Below are 16,496 nucleotides of genomic sequence, written 5' to 3'. Positions count from 1 at the left end.
GTGTAATTATTTTACATATAAAATTGGTAACACTTCACAATACGCTTGCGTTGCGTAACATGAAAAATGCTTCTGAACAGTCTAAGTTTAACTTGGATTAATAGCGCTAACATGAGTTAATGACCACTGTTGTCACAGATTAATACATACGGTTACAAATTTTATTTCATAATTAATGCATTGAGATTATACCTTAATGTGTTACATTATTATAAAAAATATTTTGTATTACAACAGAATTGTCCACACCCAGGTTTTTATTCAAATATAATATGTAAACATAGCAATGTGCTCATTTATCCCATATTTTATGCTCAGTTATCCCATATTTTTAGCATTAGCAAAGGATCATAATTATCTTTTCTCTTTTCGAGAGTATTAACAATATGTTGTATATTTAATTACGATCTTGTGTAGTTAATTATGACCAGATTATGATCATCATGACTAGCTTGCGGGTTTGTTCCGTGTTCTGTGTCGCCTATTGTGAATTAGTGTCACAGTCATTCGCCTTTATTAGTTTTTCAAGATGGAAGTTGTTTCTGCTTTCCTGTGATGGAGGAACAGCATTATAACAATGAGAAGCCACAGAGTTCTCGATGGAAAAATAAAGCATGGGTGTCCATGTCAAGTTTTAACCAGAGCCAAAGTAAACTTTCTTTCAGGTTAATGTTTAGTTATTTTATGGATAATGAATCCACTTAATATTTTCCTTCAGGTTCCTCTCCTTGTTTTAAAACGTTTACCTTTCTCTCCACAAAGTAGTCTGTCCAGTTGTACCACTCCTCTGCTTCATCAACATGTTTCAGCACGGCTTGAGAATTTACCTGCGAGGCATTTTGAAGTCTCTTGAAGACATATCAAACTCTTTTGGGTGTGTTTGCACTTTAGTACGCCTGATTCAAACACAGAAGAAAAACTGTGACCTAATACACTGATTCACCGCAAGTTTGTTAAAACTAAACTGAGGTGAATCAATGGTTTTAATGAAAGCAGTTTGCCTGTACAACAACAAAAAAACATGCAAATTATTATCTCTCTCAGCTCCACGTTCCATCTGTCTCTGCCTCTCTTTGTTTGTTGGGTAACAGTCTCTCAGCGAATCTATACAAAACCAGAACAATAGAAACCCAAAGTGTTCTGCTGACGGGCAGCACCGACAGCGTGTTTACATTTGTTGTGTGTGCATTGCTGTGAGTTCACGTTTATCCCACATTAAGCCTTTGCTAAGCACTGAAATGTGTGAGAACATGAATACTGAGTATCCTCATCCACTTATGACCAACTGTTGCAGTGATACAGAAATGACAACTGCAGCCCCATGTGCTGTCCTGCTGTTATTTTCCTTCATTTTCACTGAAAATAAAGGTTCTTTACTGGCGTTGATGGCTTCATGAAGAACATTTTCATTCCACAACAGGGACTTTCTGAAAATGTTCTTCACACTATAATAGCTCTTTGAGGAGCTTTTTCCTAAAAGGTTCTTTGAGGGATCCAGATCTTCTTTGGAATTGCTGAAAAACTTTAGTGATGTGATGAATTGAATATTTACAGTATAGGGATTGTGTCATTATTTACTCACCCTCCGCTTGGTCCAAACCTGTTTCTTACTTCTGTTGAACACAAAAAATACTGAGGAATGTTTGGAAAAAACAGACATTGACGTCCATGGTAGTTTTGTGTTCTTACTGGGGATGTCAATGGCAGTTTTTCCCACAATTCTTCAGAAAGACTTCATAGAGTTTAGAACCACTTGATGTGTGTAAATGATGAGGACATTTTCAACTATCCCTTTAAACAGATTTTTGGTTCTTCCTGGCATCTGTATTCTTAAGATTATATTCTAAAGATTATATATATATATATATATATATATATATATATATATATATATATATATATATATATATATATATATATATATATATATATATATATTACTTTGAAGGCTTTCACGAGTTAAAAAACAACTCACATTTTCCTTAAATGTTTAATTTTGTTGGAAACACTTCAGGTTACATTACTTAACAGAATTAATTTAAGTTGCGTTTATAAATATTAAATGAAACAGCTGAGTTAACGATAAACACGGTGTTATTGAAGGTTAACACAGATTTATAAATACCACACTCTCAGAAATAAAGGTACAAAATCTGTCACTGGGGCAGTACCATACTGGTGGACATTAGTACCTTTATGGTACACATTTGTACCTTTAAGGTTGAGATTTGTACTTTTAAGTTACTGTGAGGTACCATTTGTTCTTTTTAGGTATTAATATGTACCTTTTAAAGACCTGTTAGGAACAAAAATGTACCTTTTTGAAAAGGTACCACCCCAGTGACACATTTCGTACCTTTATTTCTAAAGTTTAATGCATTTCTGCACTATGGATGTCAATGGCTGCTTTTTTCTGTAATTCTTTTAAATTATTCATAAAGAAATTTAAAAGGTTTAGAACCACATAGAAGTGACAAAATGATGAGGAAATGTTTATTTTGCGTGAACTATCCCATAAACCGGTTTTTGTTTTTTCCTGGCACCTTTATTCTTAAGAGTATGCTAAAAGTTCTCTATTGGGATCAATGGCTCCATGTTGAACCTTTAACAGAACTATTGTTGTTAACTGTTAACAACTAACTGTGTTGTTGTTGCTGTTTTTAAAGAAATGCTCACTTTAAAGCTTACTTTGGATAACCAAAAATCTTTGTTTTATATATTGCTCTCTCCTTTTAGTAAATTCAAGCCACAATTTACTTTTCTTTTTTATCTTTTTTGTTTCTGAAGAACTCGTCTCCACAGTAAGAAAGTTTATGGGAGTCAATGGTTAAATTTTCCCAACATTTTCAATGCATCTCATTTTGTGTTCATCAGAAGAAAAAATAATGAAAAACCTTAAACTGGTTTACAACAAGTAAGGGTGATTAAATTATACCAAAATTTCATTTTTGGCTGAACTATCTCTTTAAGAATGTGTTCCAACAACTGTATTTGCTCCCTTGTTTTAATATTTTGGCTACACTGATTTTTCCCACTAATTTAACTACAACAAGAGAACAAATAATTATAGAGCAGAAATTATTTAACCGCTATTGCACATTTTGTCCTGTGAGGCCTGTGAAAACTGAGGCATACCCGCACATCAACACACACACACACTTCAAAAGTCAAACAAACTGCATTCCAAAACAACCTCTGTCTCCACAAAGGAGGGGGAACGGGAAATTACAAAGAGTGCAGCTATCAATGACTGACTCGTTACTGAAACACACTAGTGAGAAAGATTTCATTGTTGAGGTCTGAGTCTCTAGTGCAAGTGTTTTTGGTATTTTAATGAGAGGAACAGACCTTTGCATTGCAGTCTAGTTTTGAGTTGGCGCTTATTGGGCAACATTTTAAGTAATGTGATCGGTATTGGCCAGGTGAAGGTTGACAAGGGAGTGGCTGAGCAACTGTAAAGGAGAAACACGAGAGAGAAGGAGAAGATAAGGAAAGACATAGTGGCATCAGCACTGGAGACAGGTGCAGATATCCTGGAGTAACTAAACCACAGGGAGTCTTGGTAAGTTCTTGATGCAAATAATCAATCAGTTTATCATTGAAATGAAATTGTATGTTCCTGTTTGCACTTGTTTGCTTTATGTATGATAAGTACATGGTAAGAAAATTTCCGTTAATTAACAGTTTCAGTATTTTGTGATTCACAAGTGTTTTCTGTTTATTTATGGTTGTGAATTACATTATGTGATGTTAATCTCTGCTCTGTCGACTCTTGATGTTGTTAACTCTACAGTTTAATAAAGTGACTTCTTTTGACATTTTACTAGTTTTAAATGATGTAATGTATAAGAAATAATATCTAGAAAAATAAGTCTGTAAAATAACAGTAAATGTACTGGCAGCTTATTACAAGGTTTTTATAGCTTACTATACACCAGCCAATATGTCATTCATTAAAAATGTGACTAAAATTCACCTTTTCAAGGTTATAAGTTCTTGGAAGAAGATCAAGTTCCCATAATGCATTTCAAAAGCATAAATAAACAGGGGAAATAAAAATAAAACGTGAATCATAAATTACAAATAACTGCTAATTTACAGATATTTTTTTACAGTGGTTTTAAAGAGGACATATGACATTTTAAGCAGATTAAACCTTCAGACAACCCTAAATGATAATCTTTTTTCATTTAATTTATATTCTATTAATTTAAAAAAGTAAAAAAGCAGATAATTATTTGTATTATAACTAATTTGTTGTATAAATACACATGTACTGTTATCTACCTTTCTTATCATTCGTTTTAAATTATTGTTTTATATTTCATAAAATTAAGAAATTTTAAAAAATGGAAAAAAACACAAAATGACACAAAAGCATGAGAACAAATGAAGAATTCAGATGCAAAAACTTTAAGTGCCATCTGAAATTTTCTTCTAAAATTAGCATTTTTCTCAGGCTCTTATATCTTGATTCAGTAATTTCAGTTGTATGGCAAACAACACCTTATTCTCATCACTTTTAACATGAAATAACTGAACATAAATGTAAGAGGCTAAGAAAAAGGCTCATTGTAAAAGGAAACTCCAGATGGCATTTAGAGGTTTTTGTATTTGTACTTTTTTGCACAACTCTTCAAATGTTTTTGTGTTACTTTACCTGAAGTTAATCAGCTTTCAATAGTTTTTTAGTACTTTACACAAAGTTTAACTTAATGTTTTAGTCAGTTTGATTGATGTAAATTTAGATGACAAGACAAGTTCATATTTTCCTCAAAGATTAATGCAGCTAGATTATTTTTTCTACAGTGCACACAAATATTTATTAAAATAAGGAATAACTGCATTACACTTTTCTTTTATGATCCATACATATGTTTTATTACTTTTTATTACATTTACATAAAACATTATTAAGCCAACATATATCTGAGTCAATATACAGTGGGGGAAGAATTGGGTCACATTTTATTTTGATGGTCTGTTTGTTACAATGAATCTACATGTCAGCGAATTCTCATTAGATTATAAGTAGACTGTTAGGTTGGGGTTAGGGTTAGTGTAAGTTGACATGTGCTTGTAAAGTTTCTTATAGTCAGTAAAATGTCTGTTGAAGGAGCAGTATCAGCAGATAATAAGCGGACAGTCTACTAATACTCAAATGGACCATCCAAAAACATATTTCTAAAGGTGCTGTTGACTTGAAATTTTCCCCGGATGTTGGTGAAAACCAAAAAAATGCAAATATGCAAAGAGAAACAAAAATCAATTAGTTTACAATTTAAGTTATGTGTAATAAAATGAAATGATGCAGGGAAAATGTATTGAACACACGAAAAAAGGGAGGTGTATAAAGGCACTGAAAGCCCAGACAGCAGCTGAAATCTCTCAGAAGTTTTCAGCAACCCTCTGTCCTTCCTCATTGTAAATGAATATTAGCTGCTTCAGATGAACATCTGCATTACCAGGATGATGAAATCAGGGTAAACATTTCAGCAAGACAATGATCCAAAACACAGCCAGTGAAACTCTCAAATGCTTTCAGAGAATTAAACTCAAGCTGTAAAATGGCCCAGCAAATCACCTGACTTGAATTCAATATAAAATACAAAATAAAGATCAGATTTGATAGACGAAACCCACAGAACCATCAACATTTTTACACTGTTGAAGTCTGAGAGAAAAAAACAATGCATGTGACTTCATTCTCTAAGGTTCCGTCACCAATAAAGCATTTTAACTATTACATACATTTCAGTTGTTCAGTATTTTCTCCTCGTGTCAATCCATTGTTATTAAACAACTAATTTTTATTTATTTATTTTTTACATTTTTATATTTGTATTGTTTGGGTTTTTACCAAAATCTGGTTCAATGTCAGCAGCTCCTTTAGAAATATTATTTTTTATTATAAAAAAACATAGTTTAATTCCAAAACACCTCAGATATATATCGTAAAAGCCTATATAAGAATAAATGAACATTTTATCTGGAAATATAAGATAATAAAGACATTCTGACAAAAAGTTACAACATTATTTTCCTCGATCATCTTTAAATCAATTTTTAAATCAACCTATCCTGGTTTGTCATTATCAGGTTGTGATTGAGCATTTACTGGCTAATTGGTAGAAAGATCTGCTACATTTGTTGCATTTAAAAAAATAACCTAGGGCATAAACAGAAAACGAAAAGACTGCCATACAATTTTGAATATTCTTAAACGTTTTCTGAAAATAACTAAATACCTACACAAGCAATGGTAAAACTCTCATTCTCTAATAAGTGCATGTTATGTTTTTGTATTTGTAAAGTATCTGGGGTATCAACCTTTCAATAGTAAAAAAAATCTTTACCAATCTAATTGCAATTTGGTTGCTTTAATGGTTTGAGTGATGTAAATATATATTTAAATCTATTCCTTTCATTTTCCATGTTTATTTCTTTCTTTAAATAAAAGCATGTTGTTTTAAATATGCTGAATTTAACTTGATTTCTTTCTTCTTCTTCTTCTTCTTCTTCTTATTATTATTATTATTATTATTATTATTATTATTATTATTATTATTATAGTTTAAAATGTCAAAAATTCTATCTTTCCTTGAAAGGTCAGGGTTGAGTTTCTGCGTGTCTTCCTCGTTGTTTTGGGAAATATGGCGAGCTGTCTGTACTACCTGCTGCCGGCGGTAGGGGGCTACGCGCTCACCTCACTCTACTTCCTGAAGAACCCGCACATTCTCCACAAGATGAAGCAGACCGCTTTCCGCTGCACACACATCTCTCACAGAGGAGGTACATCTTTGAAAATATGACCCATATTACGTATGATAAAGCTGCAGCTGACTGTTATCATTAAAATGAATCATCATTAAAAGGCTTCTCCCTTCTTTTGTTGCTCAATGGATGACAACATTAAAGGGGTAGTTTACTTAAATTGAAAATTAACTCACCCTTTTAAAATTTTATGAGATCTTTTTTTTCTGTTGAACACAAAAGAAGATCATTTGAAGCTAAAAACCTTAAAAAGAAAGTCGGTGGATTCAGGTTTCCAGCTTTTTTCAAAATATATCCTTTTTGTGTTTAAAATAATAAAGAAAACCAAACCGTTTTGGACCATGTAAAGAGCAAGGGCCAATTACTTGTCCAAAACTGTTTGATTTTCTATATTATTTTCTATTGTATTATCACTGGTGAGTAAAATTGTGACAGAATTGTAATTTTCAGCTGAACTAGCCCTTTAATCACGCGACATTGAAAGCTAAAAACTTTCTGATTTACCATAAATACATAATTCAGTCATATATTCAGAAATCCAAAGAAGTCTAAATTTGTCTGACGTCCGAAAAGGATATAAACAGGAATGAACAGTGTTGGCTAATGTTGTGTCTGTGGCAGCATGTGTAAATGTTTTGTTCATGTGTATATAGCTGGTTAATGTGTGACTGAGGGAGTGATTTGAGGAATGGATATGTTTGTTTGTCCTCCTGCTCTCTGTCCTCAGGATCTGGTGAAAGGATCGAGAACACTATAGAGGCCTTCACACAGTGAGTGTCTATTACTCAAATCTTCTCTGAGCGAAGAAGTTGACTGAAAAATAATTAAGAGCAGAAGCAAAATATGTAACTATGATAAAGAATTTATTGAATAATCTTCATGCATTGGTTGTGATGCTCAGACAGCACAAGTTTAACAAGTGTTTATACCACAATTACAAGAAATTGCAATGGAAAATAATGCTGTGATGTTAAAAACTGAAACATTTTCTGATCTCTTACTTTTTTAGACAAGTGTCTTTTAAATACCAAGCAATTACACCATTATAACAATGAGGAAAGGAGGAAAATTGTGAGGGGTCTGGCTGCAGACTTTGTGCAGATGCAATCTGAGCTGCATGCAATGCTTTTAAATGGGCTCAACTAACCCTACCCCTCATAAAGCTCATGAGCGTGCATCATAAAGGCTTCCCAGATATTAATGGGAAAATTAACTCAAAACATTCTGGGTTGTTTTAACCCAATGCTGGGGCAAATATAGAAAAACCCAAAATCTGGGTTAAAAATGTAATTTAAATTCAATAAAGAAACTAACCCAATATTTTTGTTTGTCCACATTTGACCCAACGTTGGGTTAACACAAACCCAGCTTTTGTTTTAGAGTGTAATAGTAAAGAAATAATGAAAATGGATTAATAGAAATGACACATTATTAATTGATAGAAAAATAACAATTGAGTGATAATTCTAAAAATGTATAATAATTATAAATAAATACATTAATGAAGAATACATTTATTTAAATAAAAACTTCTTAGATCTTTCATTGATTTTAGATTGTTTTAACCCCACATTGGGTCAAATATGGACGGATTTAATTAATAACTTTTTTCCATTCAAATACCTAACAGTTGGGTTTGACCCAATTTTGGGTTAACACATAAAGGCATTTTCTTGTTTTTGTTTGTTTGTTTTGTTATGACTGGTCAGTTTTTCCTAATTGCTCCTTTTCATTCACAGTATGTTTAGACTCTTTTGTCCTGAATCTTTAAAAACCATTTAAACTAGGTCTTATTTTTTCCAAATTAAGGGAATGCAACACATCATTGGCCCACTGTTTAAAAGAAGGGGGAAATGATTGTTTCCAATTGATTGAAATCAGGCATCTTGCCAAAAGAGAAGTAAAGACAATGCAGCCCAATTCACTTTTTGGCAAATTGTTATTTACATATACAATACCACAGACAGCAGTAAAGGGCTTTGCACAAACATCTTTACAACACATTCTGGAAGAAGTATTTGACCAATAAACAGATAATCTGAGACATAACCAAAACATATAGGCTAATGTAGCAGGGGACTGCTTGCGTCTTGTACAGGTGGGGTCAACAAAGGAATACATTATTGACAGCTTGGTCTTGGAAAGATGAAGCCTATCTACCACTTTAAATTGAATAAGTCTATCACTAATAACACAAATAGAGGATCTACAGATTCTATATATAGCCACATTCCAGTCCTTATATGTCAAACTGATATTAAGGTCTAGTTGCCACGAGTTTTTATGTGTTGCTCTAGAAGTGGGTAATAATGATGAAAGGTTAGTATATAAACCAGAAATGGGTCCACTTTGTTCTGTGTCATCAGTTGATCAATAGGATTTTGTTCAGGAAGGGCAGGAAAAGAGGTAAAATTGCATGTGAAGTCATGCACCTGCAGATGCCTTAAAAAAGTGGGCTTTGGGAATTTTAAACTGAGATTCTGAACTGAGATTCTAATTGGGTAAAAGACAAGAAGCAGCCATCAACAAAGAGATCTTTAAATGTTAAGATTGCCAAAGCAAGAATGCCTGATCATTCAAAGGTAGAGAAAATCTAGGGTTATTGGCCAATGGGACACAAACTGAAGCCGTCTGGCAACCGAAATATTTCCAAATTTGGGCCCAAATCTGAATAGAGTTCCAAACCATTGGGTGCCATGATTGAGAGTCTAGAACCATCAGCAAGCGCAAAAACAGAAGAGCTAAAAGTGAGGATGGAAAGCAGGCAGATAATTCTATCTGAAACCAATCTGGTACATGATTGTGCTGAATCTGTTAAACACAAATCTTTTTATTTCTTTTCATTTACTCCTGACTAAACTAGACTGGTCTAAAATTATGATATTTAAGTTTAATAAAAATGGTTCATTCCACTTATTCATACCTAAGTTATTGATAAGGAAAAGCATGGATTTCTATTTATTAATCACTTCATCCACTTCAACGGTGTCTCTGTTTTGTCTGTTTCTGTGTCAGTGCTGTTGAAGTGGGCACAGAGATGCTGGAGCTGGACTGTCACTTGACTAAAGATGGTCATGTGATGGTTTCTCATGATGAAAACCTCCTGCGACAAACTGGACAAGACATCTCCATCTCCTCCCTAAACCTGGAGGTCAGAGGTCAAGGTTCACACTTTATTCTGATATTCTGCACTGCTCTCCATGTGCTATTACAAATAAATCTCTCATTACATTTAGGTGTGAATAAAAAAAATGCAGCATTTCCTACTCAGATGTTTGGGGGCAGACTGTTAATAGTAATAATAATTTTATTCTGCTAGAATGCCTTAAATAGTTTTAAAGTGAAATACATATATAATGTTGCTAATAATTTTCTAATAAAAATTAACAGCACAATTGTTTTCAACTTTGTAATAATAAAAAACACGGTGGCTCAGTGGTTTCCTCACAGCAAAAAGGTTGCTGGTTTGAGCCCTGTCTGGATCAGTTGGCTCTGTGTGGAGTTTGCATGTTCTCCCTGTGTTGGCATTGGTTTCCCCCATGTGCTCCGGTTTCCTCCACAGCCCAAAGACATGCGCTATAGGTGAATTGACTAAACTAAATTGGCCGTAGTGTATGTGTGTGAATGAGTGTGTATGGATGTTTCCCAGTACTGGGTTGCAGCTGGTAGGGCATCCACTGTGTAAAACATATGCTGGATAAGTTGGCAGTTCATTCCGCTGTGGCGACCCCGGATTAATAAAAGAGACTAAGCTGAAGGAAAATGAATGAATAAGAAATGTGCAGTAAATAACCATATTAGAGTAATTTCTGAAGGCTTGTGATTTCCCATTACACAAATATAATATTAAATACAGTATATTAAACTGAAAATAGTAAGAATAACATTTTTACAATTTTATGAATCAAATAATTGTTACTTGTCAATTTTTTCTTTTACAGATATATGTATTTATTTATTTATTTATATATATATATATATATATATATATATATATATATATATATATATATATATATATATATATATATATATATATATATATATATATATATATATATTTTTTTTTTTTTTTTTTTTTTACTTTTTTCTTTATAAAAATGTTAATAAATGATGTAAGTCGTTTTGGTACTCAATATGCGAACACATACAAAAACAACATGGACTTGATTTAAAAAGGTTAATGGTCCACCAAAGATAGTCACACACATTGTTCACACTTACAAATGACCACAATAATGGTGAACGCGAGGAAATGTTTTGATTGTTGGTTTGGATTTTTGGTATTCAAGTCTGTGCTTGACTTGACTTGACAGTTTAAGCTCTATGCTCAACATGTTGTTAACAGGCCATAACTTGATTATATCTACTACATACAGTTCAAGTCAAAATGGATAGTCCTCCTGCGAATCTTTTTTTCTTTTTTAAATATTTCCCAAATGATGTTTAACAGAGCAAGGAAATTTTCACAGGATCTCTGATAATATTTTTTCTTCTAAAGAAAGTCTAATTTGTTTTATTTCAGCTAAAATAAAAGCAGTTTTTGATTTTTAAAACCATTTTAAGGTCAATATTATTATCCCTCTTTAGCTATTTTATATTTTTGATTGTCTACAGAATAAACCACTGTTATGTTCCTAATTACCCTCACTTGTTAACCTAATTAACCTAGTTAAGCCTTAATGTCACTTTAAGCTGAATACTAGTGTCTTGAAAAACATCTAATAAAATATTATGTACTGTCATCATGACAAAGATAAAATAAATCAGTTATTAGAAATGAGCTATTAAAACTATTATGCTTAGAAATGTGTTGATGCAATCTTCTTTCTGTTAAACAGAAATTGGGGAAAAATATACGGGGGGCTAATATTTAAGGAGGGCTAATAATTCTGACTTCATCTGTAAATACAGTTTAGCACATCAAATACAAATAATGAATAAAGAGATATTATTAAACTAAAAAAAGTCTTTTTTAACACCACCACAGGATTAGTTGCGAATGTCTCTGAATAATTATTTACATTTTTCAGGACTTGCCACCTTATAAAGAGACACTCGAGGTCACCTTCAAAACAGGTGTGTGTTTTCATCAAACAATATTTATTTATCTCTAATTGTACAATGATTACCCTCTTCATAATTCTTCTTTGCACAGGTCACTTCAGCACTGGATCTGATAGAAACTTTGCACTTTTAGAGGATGTTTTTCGCAAATTTCCTCACACGGCTGTAAACATCGAGGTGAAAGAGAATAACACCGTGCTGATTGAAAAGGCAAGGACTTGACATATACTTCAATACCTGAAGCACAAAAAACAACCCCTAAATTTGTCAAGCATATTTTACTATTTATTAAGCGTCTATTTTTTTCTTTCTGTTCAATTCAGTTCATGTTTATTTCTATAGCGCTTTTACAATGTAGATTGTGTCAAAGCAGCTTAACATAAAAGTTCTAGTAAAGTCCAGATTTCAGAGTTGAAGTTCAGTTTAGTACATTATTATGCACTGTCTCTTTCAGATATCTGAGCTTGTAAAGCAATACAACAGAGAAGGAATCTCCGTTTGGGCCTCTGTTGACTCTACCATCATGGAAAATTGTCGCAAAATAGTGCGTGTGCAGTTGCATCCCTCTCTACAGGCTTTGTTTCAGTAATAAATAGCCTACATACTTGTCATTTCCTACAGTACATGTTTAGCTCTGTTTCCTTGTGTGTCAATGGCAGAACTCCTCCATGCCCTATATGTTCTGTGCGAAGCGAGGTATACTGTTGCTCCTGCTCTACTACACCGGCCTCCTGCCGTTTGTTCCTCTTGGAGAGAGTTTCCTGCAGTTCTATTTCCCACCAATCTTCAACAAGTCTGTATACATCAAATATTTCCATTTGTAATATGTTTATGCCAATCACGCAGCTCTATATTCATGAACTCTTTTCGACAGAGAATACATACCTGACACAGAGATTCTGAAAAGCAGACTGGTCATCTCTTTAATCGAAAGGTAACGTACCTTAGTAGTTGTAGCTAATTACAATTACAGGCCACTTTATTAGGTGCACCTTTTTAACTCAGTTAACCAGAGCAGCCAATCTGTCTAGTTAGGCATGTAGATATTTTCAGCACAATCTGATGGGGAAGAAAGGTGATATAAAGGGTTAGTTCACCCAAAAAGGAAAATTCTGTTATTAATTACTCATCCTGGGTGGCACAGTGGCTCAGTGGTTAGCACTATCGACTCACAGCAAGAAGGTTGCTGGTTTGAGTCCCGGCTGGGTCAGTTGGTATTTCTGTGTGGAGTTTGCATGTTCTCCCCGTGTTCACATTGGTTTCCTCCAGGTGGTCCAGTTTCCCCCGCGTTCCAAAAACATGCGCTATTCGTGAATTGGGTAAACAAAATTGGCCGAAGTGTATGAATGTGTGTGTGGAAGTGAGAATGTATGGGTGTTTCCTAGTACTGGATTGCAGCTGGAAAGGCAGCCACTGCGTAAATAGTTGTCGGTTCAGTCCACTTTGGGCACCCCTGATAAATAAGGCACTAAGCTTAATGAATGGAAAATGAATGGAAAATGAATGAATGAATTATTACTTATCCCCATGTTGTTTCAATCCCCCGAGACCTTCATTCATCTCCAGAACACAAATTACAATATTTTAGATGATATCCGAGAGATCTCTCTCATCCTAAACAGAGAGCAAAAGTTCTGAGATGTTCAAAGTCCAGAAAAAGGAAGCAAAAACATCGTCAAAACTTTCCACGTGACTTCAGTAGACTCTACTCATACAAAAACTATTAGAGTCAGCAGCCCAACAGGCAAGCATCACATTGCCTGTGGTAAACGCGCACCTGATTTGGGGAAGAAGGCATAGGTGAACAAAGTTGTTATGTTCAGAGCATTAGTTGCTATGGTAACTCACATGCTTTGAATGTTACCTCTGGTTTGGGACCGAAAGCTGGGATTTTCTGCCCACAAATGCTTAGTTTTATATTGATACGTCACATATCCTGCTTTCTGGAATACCCCCTGGTCTCATTAATCCCATGAGTCTCATGAACTTTAGAATTTTTACCACAAAGTTCTAATGGTAGGGTCAGAATCTGCAATATGATGGATGTGTAGGCCTGTCACAAAAATCACTTCATCAACTTATCACAACACATGGACATGACCTCAATCATTTTTGGTCTTGCAATATATATCGCCCATACGTAAAAACCAATTCTAGCAACATTTTAGCTTATTGAGCATGAGCAACCTCTCTATCTCTATTGGAGGTGTCAGTGTCACTATGGTTAAAAAACACTACAGTATTTACTATAAATTACTATATTATATTTAGTATATTATTTTAGTAATATATATTATTGTATATATATTATTTTAGTAATATGTATAATATTATAGTATATTTTCATGTGCATGTCTGACAACTGAAAATAAATCTGGTAGCAGATATCACAACCTGTTACTTTTTACCTCGCACTTTTTTGTTAACATTTATTATTATTTATTTAGGATATGAGTTTTCACACTCTGATTCCAGTGCCTAAATTGTTAAAATGACAATAATTAAATGAAATATTCTTCAGAATAAAATATGATGTGTTCTTTGACTGTACTGGCACTGTGATGATAATATATTGTCATTCTGGCATTATATAATGAGTGGTAAAATGGCCTTAAAATTACAATAATGTCATTTATCACAATATATTTTGGTGCCGTATATCATACAACAAAAAATAGATATGGTGACAGGCCTAATGGAATGAATTGATAAATTCTGTATGTACAAGTGATTTAAAATGAGTCAAACTAAATAAAGACTAAAGTTATAGCCTACAGGCTAAACCTGAACTACTGACCATATAACCTGGTAAATGAGTCTGAGGAGACCAACGGGTGATTCCCAAATTTCATTGATGATTAACACACATAGAGTTTTCTAGATTAAAGCAGCCTTGAGTCTAGGTGACATATTTGATGGAGCGTGCCAGTGTGTTCACTTGCATATCCTGATTACAGCCGAAAAAACTTAAATACTCCAACATTTTTGGTCATACAAACAGGACATAATTTGATACTGTGAGTGTCTATTCTTATTTGAGTGTGCTTTCTGCCACATCTGTAATTTACACTCTGAAACAGATGTTTAAGACATGGGTAGACTTAGTTTCTTAGTTAGACATAGTTTCTATATTATCCAGCCAGTGTGGGTTAAAATGGGGAAAAGTACTATGTAAGTCAATGGCCACCATCTACCAGAATCTTTCCAAATATCTTCTTTTGTGTCCAGCAAAACAAAAAACCTCAAATAGGTTTTGAATGATTAAAGTGTGAGTAAATGATGACAGAAATCAATTTTGCCTTTAAGGCAGATCCAAAGCAAAAAGAAAAGGGTTTCCAATCCGGTACTACAAATGTGTACCTAATAAAGTGGCCGGTTGATGTAAACCTTATTTTCAAATTGACAGTTTTCTGTGTTTTACATGTCTTGTGGCAGACTGACTATGAGAAAAGCGATGTTCAAGCACCTCAAAGAGCGAGGAATTCAGGTTTCAAATCACCTTCTGTTCTTAACAGTGTTTTGAGCAACTAGATTTCTCAAAAAAACCTAGCCTCACATGATATCTTTCTGATTTTTTTCATAGATCCATCTGTTTGTTTGTAATGAGGAACAGGACATTGATGCTGCATTTGCCGCAGGAGCAACAGGAGTCATGACTGACTATCCCACCCTCTTATCAAACTATATTAGAAGGCGAAAACAAGCCACGTGATCAAACACAAACGAACCCTTGTACAGTTAAACACACGCTCTGTACTAACGCTGTTTGTCTTTAAACATGCAGCCAAGTTTACTTTTATGCCACTTTATTAACGTTGGCAATAAATAATAGCATTGCGGTCAGATTAAAATGGGTTTAAGGGATTCTTCATGGGACAAGTTATGTGACTAGGAACACACATACAGCATAATAAAAGGATACACTATATTGCACAAGTGGACTGTTTAAATGGTGTGTTTTTACTATATTATTCCACCATTATCAGTGCATGTTTATTGTGGTTTTCAGCCAGTCAGTGTCTTTTTAGCGCCTCCCTGCCCATGCTTATAAACAAACATTATCCAACTTCTGTGAGAGGCCGTTCAAAGTCCATCAGCTGGACCCAATAGGAGATTAGTAAACATAGAAGTCTGCATTGCTTATTTATAATTAAAAAACACATTATTCTTCAATAAATCTTTCAAGAAAATTTCAAGAAATATGGCATTGCATGCTGTTGCACGGACTTCAATAAAAGCAAAACTTTCTCAGCATTTCTGTTTTAACATATGTAATCAGTGTGCAAATTATACATTGATGACCAGGGGGGGTTAAACATGTTTCGGTTAGTTTGTGCTTCAGTCATTTATGTATTTATTTTTAAATAAATCTAGTTTATTAACACAACATATTTAGGTTTACAGCGTTTTGAGGGATATTTAGTGTATTCTGTCCTACAGTATTGTCTGATTAGCTATTTCAGATGTTACTGGTCAGACTACAAACATTATGATGCATCTAATTTGACTTTACTTTCAGGCTAAATGTAAATACAAACAACTATTTTACAAGAAAACAAAGTCTTGTGAACATGATGTCTATTAGTGCTCTAGATCTTCCAATTTCAGACTTTTTAATAGACTGATTGGCGGGATCATGCATTCACAATGGTTTG

General features: G+C 33.7%; 1 protein-coding gene across 1 annotated transcript; it reads left to right on the top strand.

Annotated features, from left to right (window-relative positions):
* Nucleotides 1–3,259: 3,259 nt before the first annotated feature.
* On the top strand, nucleotides 3,260–15,777 carry gdpd3a (glycerophosphodiester phosphodiesterase domain containing 3a). The gene is made up of 11 exons (XM_056453496.1): nucleotides 3,260–3,562; nucleotides 6,609–6,792; nucleotides 7,502–7,544; nucleotides 9,790–9,925; nucleotides 11,808–11,853; nucleotides 11,933–12,051; nucleotides 12,296–12,385; nucleotides 12,501–12,634; nucleotides 12,716–12,775; nucleotides 15,277–15,328; nucleotides 15,425–15,777. The coding sequence occupies exons 2-11, from the start codon at nucleotides 6,654–6,656 to the stop codon at nucleotides 15,551–15,553; spliced, it is 948 nt and encodes a 315-aa protein (XP_056309471.1). The 5' UTR covers nucleotides 3,260–3,562; nucleotides 6,609–6,653; the 3' UTR covers nucleotides 15,554–15,777.
* Nucleotides 15,778–16,496: the final 719 nt, after the last annotated feature.

The sequence above is a fragment of the Danio aesculapii genome, chromosome 3 (genome assembly GCF_903798145.1).
Source record: "Danio aesculapii chromosome 3, fDanAes4.1, whole genome shotgun sequence".
NCBI classification, from domain to species: Eukaryota; Metazoa; Chordata; class Actinopteri; order Cypriniformes; family Danionidae; genus Danio; species Danio aesculapii.
Note: the sequence above shows the minus strand (reverse complement) of the source record. Positions and strands in the feature narration are given on the sequence as shown.

What these genes read in the sequence shown, in the direction of transcription:
- gdpd3a (XM_056453496.1), top strand. Translation starts at nt 6,654, where the DNA reads ATGGCGAGCTGTCTGTACTACCTGCTGCCGGCGGTAGGGGGCTACGCG. An exon ending in ACACATCTCTCACAGAGGAG is followed by an intron (nt 6,793 to 7,501) that starts GTACATCTTTGA and finishes CTCTGTCCTCAG; the next exon opens with GATCTGGTGAAAGGATCGAG. An exon ending in TCTCCTCCCTAAACCTGGAG is followed by an intron (nt 9,926 to 11,807) that starts GTCAGAGGTCAA and finishes TACATTTTTCAG; the next exon opens with GACTTGCCACCTTATAAAGA.